The sequence below is a fragment of the Eucalyptus grandis genome, chromosome 2 (genome assembly GCF_016545825.1).
Source record: "Eucalyptus grandis isolate ANBG69807.140 chromosome 2, ASM1654582v1, whole genome shotgun sequence".
Lineage (NCBI taxonomy): Eukaryota > Viridiplantae > Streptophyta > Magnoliopsida > Myrtales > Myrtaceae > Eucalyptus > Eucalyptus grandis.
Window position 1 is genome coordinate 32,671,260 of NC_052613.1, and position 11,328 is coordinate 32,682,587.

At 35.1% G+C, this 11,328-nt stretch overlaps 2 protein-coding genes across 2 annotated transcripts; both read right to left on the bottom strand.

Annotated features, from left to right (window-relative positions):
* Positions 1 to 366: 366 nt before the first annotated feature.
* Positions 367 to 7,845, bottom strand: LOC104428113. Its single transcript, XM_039306020.1, has 4 exons — positions 7,236 to 7,845; positions 4,224 to 4,958; positions 1,738 to 2,621; positions 367 to 1,389 (listed from the first exon to the last, which is right to left on the bottom strand). The coding sequence occupies exons 1-3, from the start codon at positions 7,827 to 7,829 to the stop codon at positions 1,767 to 1,769; spliced, it is 2,184 nt and encodes a 727-aa protein (XP_039161954.1). The 5' UTR covers positions 7,830 to 7,845; the 3' UTR covers positions 367 to 1,389; positions 1,738 to 1,766.
* LOC120290642 lies at positions 7,841 to 11,163 on the bottom strand. Its single transcript, XM_039306993.1, has 4 exons — positions 11,123 to 11,163; positions 8,095 to 8,709; positions 7,988 to 8,049; positions 7,841 to 7,868 (listed from the first exon to the last, which is right to left on the bottom strand). Exons 1-4 carry the CDS (start codon positions 11,156 to 11,158, stop codon positions 7,841 to 7,843), a joined length of 741 nt encoding a protein of 246 aa, XP_039162927.1. The 5' UTR covers positions 11,159 to 11,163.
* Positions 11,164 to 11,328: the final 165 nt, after the last annotated feature.

Sequence of the window (11,328 nt, forward strand, 5' to 3'; positions counted from 1 at the left end):
AACACTTTATATTTAGCGTCATATTTTCCACAAGAATACAATGACCAAATCCTATGATATTGCATTAATTGATTTCTTATCATCAAGTCATGAAGGCAGGCAAAGTAATACCTATGTATCTCTATATCATGAACTCAAGTAAAACAATTGAACAAGAGACAACTAACATAAGTTATGATAATTGAGTAGGATATTACCTGCCAATCCATGCTATGATAGTACTTCAGACTCTCAAGAGCTTTGAACCTAACCTTGCAATAAGTCTTTGCTAAAAGAAAACTGGACGAAACTAATCATCGTGGCATGGACATCTAAGGTTTCAAAAGCGGAGTCAACATAGACACCATGAAAAATGAGAGAAAAACGTACAAAGCTATGATAGCCATCACTATGCTCATCCAAGAATCCAGAAGGTAAATGTTTTAACAAAGCCAAAACAGTCGAATTCTACTCTTGTCAAACAAACAGTCACTATTATCTATATTTAACCAGCAAATGAACCAACACCACATCTTGTGTATCTCAAAACAATGTCAAAGATGTCTGTACATTCCTATAACGAGCTGTGCACATAAGCAAGATCATGCTCAAGCAGGGAAAATCACTCAAGATAAATCGATGCCAATGTCAATCAGAGACTGAACTACCGTTCGGATTTTTCCTTCAAACTTGTCCCTTGCTGTTGCAGTATGGAAAGCAGTGCACTCATCAGCTTCTCTTCCCCAGTCTGCCAAAGCCCAGCCTGTGGCCAAACATGCTGGTGTGTTCGATTGAGACTTGAGCACGGCTCTAATGTCCTATTAGTACCTGCAACAGCGACCTGCTTGCACGTGACCCTATAAGTGAGCGAGTGAAGCTGAGACGAAGCGCTAGGAGATGAAAACATCTAGTGTAAATGGCTCCATGTAGGCTCTGGTGCGCTTCTTGAAGGACGTGCTTAATTGGATTCTTGGATTTCTTCCCCTTCTGGTCAGTGTATGGCCACTATTGTCATCATCCAAATGGGCCAACTCCAAAGAAACTCTTGATGCTAAATGAGGCTGCCTAAAAGCCAACACTCATACAAAATCTCTATACAATTCAATGGAAGATTGAGTACCCCCACATTCAATTGATTATTTACTCAACCATTCTGCTACATTTGTACCATTATCAAGGAAATGAGCGGACATCCCAAACTAGAAAAGGAATGAGATATTCAATGAAGCACCTGCCCACTGTGAACACCACTTGTCAGCACATGGACGCCATATCGAGAGGCAACAACACCTTGTGCTGGAACATTATTAGTGCACAGGCTGCAAAATACTTGCTTCAACGTCTTACTACAAAGACAGTTTCTAGCAAATAAAAGCGGCCACTTTGATCGTAGCATAGCGAGCATGACACCTAAAAGAGACAAACATTGTCAGTAAGACGTGTCTAAATATTGACATTCCTCAAGGGTAACTGAATAAGTGGGCCAGCACACAACCCCATGTAACAAAAACCCCAGTCTTTGCAGCTACATTGACAGAGGTTATGCTAAGCAATTCATCAAACAGCTACAATGCATTGGTGGATAAGTGCCCAAAAGACCCGACAACTCCAATTATGTTACGATCCCGTTAAAAACGGTCAAACATTTTTAAAGAAAGAGCGACTTCATATCAGCTAATATAGAACTCGAAGAATAACACCAGTTTCTTCCGTTTGACACTGGGTTCAGGGAGACATGATTAGGCACCTAGATTTTACCTGACTCAGTGAATTCAACGTGGATTGCTTCATGTCGATAAGAATTGGATTGTGGTATTAAGATCCCCCTCCCAACGTCCTTCATAATCCTCATCGGAGAGGTGTACTTTATGTAATATTGGTGTACTCAAGGCACCATTGCAGAATATATTCATCTTTGGGCACTGCTTCACAATAATATGCCACAATGATGGGAACATGAAGGTGCAATCAGTGGGGGTGAAGCTCTCAAGGCTTGGTAAACCATCAAGTGTCAACAGCTGCAGCTTGGGGAAAGAGATCTCCTCTACTCCATTTCCATCATCTGTTACCACGTCTTCCATCGCATCGCAATTTCTTAGCGTTAGCCAAATAAGGTGCACCAGACTTGTCATTGCTGAGCAAGTCCCCACATGAACTAAACTAGCACAATCCTCTACTTCTAATCCCACCAATCTCTGGAATGTAGTCGGGGATGGAAGTACGATTGATAAACTTGAGCACTCCGAAACGAGCAGAGTTTCAATATGTTTAAGGATTTCAGCCATCAAGGAGCCATCTTTCCAGACTCGCTGGAGTTTACACAGCTTATTCAGCTCAAGTCGCCACAGATTTTTGAGTGCCTTGAGAGGTGTTTCCATGTCAGTTGACTCTCCGTAGAAAGTTGCTCCCCCATGTCCACACGCATCTTCTGGAAATATCTCCTCAAAGGAACTACAGGACAGAGAAAGCACTTCTAGATTGGGGAATCCGTGGAGGAGGAAGTTGGAGGGGAAAGCGACATTCTCATCATGGTAGCATGCCAAGTCCAGCTCTATGGGATTGCGAAAGACGTAATGGTGCTGCAGTGTCATCATTATAACATCCCCGCTCATCAATGTCAATCCCTTCAAGTTTGGCATGACCTATGGGAATTTCTTTTAATTAGGCTACTGGAAGTAAATACGGGGCATAGCCACAGCGCAATAACTAAAGTATCCTTTTATTTTAGGGAAAAGAGGAAAAAGAACCCAAGAGCCAATAGAAGGGATGTTTGTTAAGGGTTTGCCCAATTCAATCAAAATAAGTTTAAAGACAGTTATTTGTCAATCATACTCCAGCTATTTCAATAGTCAACTAATTCAATCCAAAAGTTAAAAAACATGAATTTCAACAAGTTCGTAGCAAAAAAGTTTAAAAAAAAAAAAAACTTATTTATTTTTGCAAATGATGTCACATTTATAGTAAGTAGATGTGTTTCAATAGTAAGAAATTGTATTAATATGTTGCACTCTATTTTCTAAGCCACTGTTCTAATATATATTTTATTATAGATCATGAGTAGCGCGTGGCTTAACCTTTTTTTCCCCTCCGAGAAGAATGCATTAAAACTAAACAAATTATCGGCAATAAAACATTTTATAAGCTAAGAAACAAACCAAAAATATGCGACCCCCAAATGCAAGGGCGGTTTGGGCGTTCCGTGCGGTTTGAAATGGAACTTAATTATGGGTTGTTATATCACTATTATAATACTCAAATTAAGGTTGATTATTTCGATTAAACGTTATTAACTTCAAAAGTGTTGGCAAGCCATCAAAATAAATGTCGGTAGATTATTAAAGTAGTTGGTGATCATGAAAATATAAAGACATATAAGTACTTTTCAAGATCTATAATATAAAAGGTTTCTCATGACTAAAATCCATAGGTATCTTGATTTGAAATATGTTGGTACATCAATCAATTTAACATTTGTAATTTAAACTTAAAGTAAGTTATTCAAAAGTCATTGTTTTGTCACAAGAATATTATTATTATTAAAGTAATTTATAATTTTGGAAAGTCGGTACTTTTCAAAATCTTATAAGATAAAAAGTTGGCAAGTAATTAAAATCAGTTTTTATATTACGGATGTTGGTACACCAAACAAATTAAGTTCGGTAAATTCAAATAAAGTTAGTAATTTCAAATACATTGGTGATCCACAAGAATAATGTTGCTAGATTATTAAAGTAGTTGGTAATTTACAGAGTAGAAAAAAAGTTTGTGCTGTTCAAGGCCTACTAATAAATTACTAACACGTGACTAGATAAGCAAGTTATTTGCGGCACTTGACAGTTACCAATCATTTTCACAATGTTTAAGCATGGAACTTTTGTCCATAGCTAAGCTAGCAATATGCCACATGAACATAATATATTTTTTTGTTTTAAATTTTAGGGGATGATGTCGATAAAATTAAATTAAGTAGGTATAACCTAGCCATAACGCACAAGTCGCTATTAGAAGCACGATTATCTATGCAAGTTAATTTAATAATTTTTTTTCAAAGTAAAAGTTGGGATGATTTCGAAGAATATGAGCCAGAAATAATTAACCGCAAACGATCTTTAAATTTCGAAGAAATTCATAGGTTTGGCTCAGTAAGTATTTGTAAGCATGAAATTTTCGGCAATTCGAATTTCCAATAGAGAGTAACAAAACCAACAAAGGCAATTGCAGAGAGCTAGAATTGAGGACTGTACCTTTTCAAAAGAAAAGAGTGCAAGTTGATTCTCACTGGTACTTGTACCTCGACAGCTTTGGTATTCACAAGTAAATGAGAATGACCTCATCTTGCCACAATGTCTTACTCGCAATTTCTTCAAGAGTGGTTGTGTTGAAGTATGACTATTCCTGTAGAAGCTCCTCAAATCCGGCAACTCAAGTAATTTGAGATCAGTTAATCGCGGAAAGAAGAGATCCCTTGCATTCATCTCTACTCTGTCTTCCTCCACAATAATTTCTTGCACCCCACACTCCCATACTAAAAGTTCTTCGAGTTGTGTCATACTTTTTGCCACCGAGTTTGGGAATAAACTTTTGAGCATGTCACACTCAACAATCTTCATGCATCGTAAGCGTCCAAAGGTAAGACCTCCTTGAGGATGTCCACTCCACACATGCTTCATTTTTGGGAGCCGCATTAGAACTAATTCTCTCAATTGAAAAGTGCTTGTAGGACGAGCTTTGCTAAAATTGAACTCTTGGACGTGAAATACCACTTCTAGGGACCCACAATCGGTTACACTTATCTTCTCTAGGTTTTGAAATCTTGTGAGCATAGTATAAGATAAAAATATGGATGAAAGTTTCTCACAATACTTCACTACTAGTGTCTTGAGTTTGTTAAAGGCATTTGAAGCAAGATCATCAAGCCATATCTTCTCCAAGTTATTCATGTGCGAGATCTCCATCGACTCTATATTAGGAAACTTAACCTGTTATTTTTCAATTAAATTATTAGAGCCGATTCTCTATTCCCATAAAGGGGGGGGAACTGTAATTTCAAGAAGAAGGAAAATCACTAAACAAGCATAATCGATAGGATAGAACAAAAAAGGAAAGACTAGACGCACGATTTTTCAGTAGATGCCACCCCCTAAAATCCATTCTCCTATCATATTATTTTTTAGTAGAAAGCATATATTCATCTAATAGATATCAAGCATTATGTTTGAAATGTAGCATAATCCATAACCACATAAGTTAGACAAGCATAATCATGTCACACGTTGGATGTTTCCCGCAAATATCAAATTTAGCCTATCTTTAGATTCCTCAAATGTACTCTCCCATTTCTTTGAACCATTTAACAAATATAGCTTGTGCATTGTAGGGTGTTGATGCCCACAAAATAAAAATCAATTAGCACAAATCAATGCTTCATGAATCTTGCACTTCAAAATTTTCTTCAACAAAGTATAGACTTCAAGAAAACACGACATACCGACAAAAAAAAAAAACATGACATAAACTAAAGAAAGAAATCCAACAATTAAATCAAAAGATGGTAGGGTGCAGGTATGTACTGTTCGATTTTGATGTGGGACAAGATGCTCCACCACTAGCTGATTTGTTTCTTTATTTATTTTAGTTATTTGATATTATTGAAGATTAAGGAAATTTATCTTGATTATTTCTCTTAATAGGTGCCTACAAAATAAATAGATTGATTTGATTACTAAGTTTGCCTATATGACGTGACTTTTTGCCGGCTTGGAATGGCCCTTCTATCTCTTTCATCTCTCTCTAGTTTATCTCTTTTTTCCCCTTATTATCTTATTTTCCTCCATTTTCTACAAATCTAAACCTAACATTCTTCATGCTTTCAGTTAGCACTAGTTGGTAATGGATTTAGATATGTTCTTCATCAATTGGTATATGAGCTGGATCTCTTCAACATTTAATTGGTATCAAAACATTGCTTCATGCATGTGGTATTGTCATGCGATGATACTAGACCAAAGGCCAACACTTTGGTTTTCATTTTCGTTGCTACGGTTGCAATTTTGATCTGATATGCTCATGAAGATATATGGCATTGATGTCTATTGAAACTTCAGCCGCCATTTTTACTAGTTTGGAGCCACTCTATGCTTGGTCTAATTATCTCTATGAAAAATCTTGCAATATTTATTAAATCTGTTATTCTGAAATTTGAAAAGAGTAGGGGTTATTGCTATTATTACTTCATGTGATTACAATTACAAGGATTACAATGTTAGTCTAATAGTGTTAATTGTCGGGAGTAATACGATTATTACCATCCTTATGATTATTATAAATCCTTAATAATCCTGAAGAGATTAAAAATTTGTTTAATGATATGAGAGAAAATTTCAACAATTTTGATGAGAATTGGATAGATTCAATCAACAATTGTAAGGGAGACATGAAAACGGGCCAAAATCATTTGCCAATGAGCTAAATGACATGGAAAAATACTGTCAACGTCTTGAAGAATTGAATAAGGATCTCTGCTTTTGAGAATAGTGAAGTGAGTAGTAAAATTCTACATATGATTTGGATGAATTTATTGAAGCACCTTTTGATATTTAATAAATTCATAAACGTAATTTCTCCTATTGATGATTCACAGAAGAGAAAAATTTCTTGATGCTAAAATTTGTTCTATAATACTTCGTATAGCCTTATACTCCCTAGGTGCATATCCAAATCAGGCGTTATGCATGTCACAAAGATTTTTTGTAGGGCAAAAGTTGTGATATTATCTTTTACTCACATGAAGAGCCACCGGAGAAAGGATTTGACTTCATTTCGGTGGGAAAGATTGATGTATGACATGATTCTCCAATCACTTTGCTGATTTGTATCTTCAATTAGTTTATTAAATTTGACACTATTAATAATTTAAGATACTTATCTTGATTTATTTCTCTTATTTTAGATATGCTTACTTAGTTTGAACTCTTGTTTACTTGTAAATATTGACCTAGATACTTGTTTTCTTAAGTTTTGAGGATGAATTCATTCACTAATGAGTTTCCCTACGTCGCATTTCTTCTTCCTCATCTGCATTGGCATCTCTCTCTCTCTACCCCCTATTTTGGCTACCTAATTTCCCTTCAATTTCCGTGATGTGTAGCTCTTCTAACTTTGGAAATGCAAGCCACCAAAAAATATGCAATATCGTTTAAGGACAAAGCACTAAAAACAAAGTAAAATAACATATAAGATAAATCAAGAGATGATACCTTCTCATCAAATAGAGGTTGTAACCCATCACTAGCACAACTCACTAAGCAAAAACTGATCAAATTCTCAAGGTCACCAAGCTTGAGTGTGCTTAACTGATGGAACTTCAAAGTCTCTGAGGTTTTCCATTTTCCTTCTTCCATCGCAATTATGCCCCGTAGGTTGTTGCAACAGGAAACATCAAGCACCGCAAGTTTATCGAGAATTTCAGTCATGGCACTTGAGAAGAGATATGGCAAACTGTGACAACCCCTCACGTTCACTTCCATCAGACTAGGAAATGCCAAGGTGACTTTGCAATCACTCTCCAAAATGTCTCTCAGCCTTGATAGATTCAACAATGTCAATTCTCTTAATGCAGGGAGGACCAACGGCTTTTGCCTTTTCTCAGCGCTGAGATTTATGGGTTCAAATAATACTTCCAAGGAGGGACACCCAACTGCCTTAATTTTATTCAAGCTCTGCAACATATCAATTGAATTTGACGAAAAAACATGTGACAAATTTTCACAAAGTTCAACAGTGAGGGATGCAAGTTTGTAGAAGGACTGTCCGTGGAGCTGACTGTGCCATATCCTCTTTAATTGGCACATGGATGAAAGCTTCAATTCCTCCAAAATTGGAAGAAGAACCTGCATAAAAACATTGTATATGTAGAATCACTGAAACTTTTGGTACATAATTTTATTATGCCGAAATTTGGGGGCAAGGGCAAACTTTGGGAATGACCAGCAACGAGTTTGTTTTCCACCGCGAAGTGCCAATCTTTTGGTACAGAATAATGATCTTATTTCTACTAATTTGCTTCACTGACTAGAATAGAAGAATGATCAATAGAAAAATACTATAGATGCTTACCTTTTCATTGAAGAAGCTGGGCAAGGACAAGCCAGAGTTGATATGACCAAATGCTTGTTGTAAACCTATATCATTTGTCATCAACTGTTGCCTTCCTTCGAATGAAGAAAATTTCATCATTTTGATGCATTCGGAAATTGTCAGTCTTGTTAAGGATGGAAAGTGAATACAGTACTTTCCATAAGAGAATGTCTTGAGATTTGGCAATTCCACAAGAGACAAGGAGGTTAACGAAGGAAACTCAAAAGTGTCAGTGGTTGAAGCTTCCACTAATTCTTCTTCTTGCACATACATAACTTCTTCCATCAGTACACAATTCACTATTTCGATTTTTTTTATCTGCACGAGTGCTTTAGCCATGGAAGAAGAAAAAAGAAACCTCAAGTTCTCACAATTTTGCACCTTCAGTGCCTTTAAGTTTCGAAAGCACAATGCTCTGCTTGGATCCTTGGTCCATATGTGTTCCAAATTTGGTAAGCCACTCAAGGTCAATCTAGTCAATCGACATAGAATCTCAACATCCCCCATAATTGTCAGTTCCTCAAGGTCGAATACTTCTCGTATTAGTTGACATTTTTCAACGGTTATAGCCTCCAAATTTTGTAGCTTTATTAGCTGCAAGGGGTGAATAACACCACACTCAAAACAATGTTGTTAACTAGAAACTGTGAATACGGGTTGCATGTGAAATAATAACAGAAGAAATAATCTGTCATGACAGATCTAAGGATAATGGAAGATGAAGCAGGGTAGTGATTTTGAATTTTCCCTTATTCTTCTTTAAAATTATCTACTTTACACTTACTGATCATTTACCTATTATGTATTTGGACTTTATTATACATACATTAACAAGAATGAATTATTGAGGTTATTGAATTTACCCTCACATTTTATGCAATCTGCCTAAATTTTAGAAATTCATGGCATAGGCTCAATTGATTTTTTGATCATTGACTGCAGTCCGATACAATATCTCAAACGACAGTGCAAAAAACAATCTTAATTATTTTCTCTGGAATTGTTATAAACTAAGTTGATAAACTGATTAAAAAAATACTTTTAATTGATTAGCACGTGTCAGTTGAGCCTGGCATTTTTTTCCAAACTATTTCCAAAAAAAAAAACCACTTATCGAGAGAGTAAAAGTAAAAAGTAATTATAAATTTATGAGAGAAATACTAAAGTAGTCGTAAGATTTTACTGTACCCATGCATAGCACTAAAAGATCCATTATTTTCTGGTATTGATGTAAAGCGGAATAGATGCCACATCGACCAAATGTTAGAAAAATGGTTCATCTCCATAAGATCCATTGGTGGCTGTAATATCCATGAATTGGTCATAACAGCGCCATATGGTCATCAAAGTCAATTTCATCAAAGCATTTAGTTTTAAAATATGAGGACCCAAGATACGCTTCCTCGTCATAAAAAAGTTGCTTACTTTATGTAAAATGTAGAAAGTTTTAGTCATGTGGCCAAGAAAAGAATTGATTAATTTGATAATAATTTTAACCGAGAATAACGCTTTTGTGGTTTGGGTCACGTGATAAACATTATTATAAAAAAAAATAATTAGAAAAGGGTTTCCAATTTTTTTTATTTTATACTAACATAATAGATATAAAATTTGATGATTCCAAACAATAGTGCACAAATGAATGCTAGATGTGTTTCTAGTTAATACTTTCAAGGCGACATTCTATTACAGGAAAAATAAATTTAAACATGTGCCACACACATAAATTCTACTAGGAATATTGGAAAAGCTGCCACAATGAAGATTTGTGGTAAATTTGTTCACAACAAAAAGGTCCACAGCTTACATAAATTAGAAAAAAAAATTAATTGTTCCACTAACATCTCAATAAAGTACCAAGAGTAACAAACGCAAATTGGCCTTATTATATTTGAATTTTCATTCCTTCGTCACATAATAGTTCCATCAACTAACATAAAAGAGTAAAGAAAATTTTTATATGATGGAACATTGTAGAACCACATTTCCACTAAGGTCCGTTCACCTACCAAAACTTTTTACAATTATGGGAACAACAACTTAATCGTCTCAATTGCCTTAGCATTGATGTACTTAAGATGAAATTTGCAAAATAATTTAATGTAATCAATTGATCTGGATGTCTCTTCCCACATAATCACTAAGTTTAATTCACAGGGATTTTTTTTTAGTTCTGGTTTTTCCCCTTTAATCACGTGGATGTAATAGAATCTTACAATTTTCCATAATTACTAAATGAAGGTCATACAAATTATATACGTCGCTTATACCTTCTTTATGTTACAATTATATCCATAATGTATGTATGTGTATATACTTTACCATAAAGCAGTGATAAACTTTTAGACTATTTAAAAAATTGATACATCACTTGGTGCTTCTTTAACTATGTTGATAACATAACTCATAAAATGGGATGTAATTAACTAATATGAATGTTTTTATGCATTCACATATCACATAGCAATTACATTTTGAAAAATTAAATCATTATTTTGTCTTAATTGAAAGAATCTGTATATATTTCCAATTTCTCTATGTGCTAGTAGCTCCTCTAAAATACCCATGCATATAATTTCATTTACTATAAAATGCAAAACGTGTCACACCAGTACTCACCCACATATCAAATTGAGATGACTCTGAAGTCAATAGTTCAATGTGTTTATAAATCAAATGTTTAAGTAATCACAGTCGACTAAAATCAATAGTTTTTAGCACAAAATACTAATCGATTCAACTGTTGGTAAATAAATTTTTCGTATAGTTGATAAATGCATATTACTTTATCAAATTACACAAAAGTCCTTACATTATATCTCCAAAGTAAATATTTCAACAAGTCAATACTTTTTTAAGTCGGCCCAACGCGTGGGAACTAAATTAATTGAAGGCAATGTTCATATTTGTAACTCATGGATCTCTAGACTAGGTAGAGAAAGTATTCTCCAATTAGGATGGCATGGATGGTGGATAATATGACCATTTTAGAAAATATGAAATTTACCTGTTGTTTGTCGAAGAGTACGACCGAATGGTCCATAGTTTTACAAAAAGCTTGTCATCTCTGGCAAGTTTCGTAATGTTAACCTACGCAAATTGCATGACTTCACTTTGGGATCAATATCTATTTCATCTCCGTCTTCGTCTGCCTCGGCATTTGCGACAATTTGCTTTATCAAGTGACATTTACTTATTTCAATCTCTTCTAGC

What these genes read in the sequence shown, in the direction of transcription:
- LOC120290642 (XM_039306993.1), bottom strand. Translation starts at nt 11,158, where the DNA reads ATGGACCATTCGGTCGTACTCTTCGACAAACAACAG. An exon ending in TACTCTTCGACAAACAACAG is followed by an intron (nt 8,710 to 11,122) that starts GTAAATTTCATA and finishes CACCCCTTGCAG; the next exon opens with CTAATAAAGCTACAAAATTT. An exon ending in CAAAAGATTGGCACTTCGCG is followed by an intron (nt 7,869 to 7,987) that starts GTGGAAAACAAA and finishes GTTTTTATGCAG; the next exon opens with GTTCTTCTTCCAATTTTGGA.
- LOC104428113 (XM_039306020.1), bottom strand. Translation starts at nt 7,829, where the DNA reads ATGTGCCAATTAAAGAGGATATGGCACAGTCAGCTCCACGGACAGTCC. An exon ending in AACCTCTATTTGATGAGAAG is followed by an intron (nt 4,959 to 7,235) that starts GTATCATCTCTT and finishes GAAAAATAACAG; the next exon opens with GTTAAGTTTCCTAATATAGA. An exon ending in CACTCTTTTCTTTTGAAAAG is followed by an intron (nt 2,622 to 4,223) that starts GTACAGTCCTCA and finishes AAATTCCCATAG; the next exon opens with GTCATGCCAAACTTGAAGGG.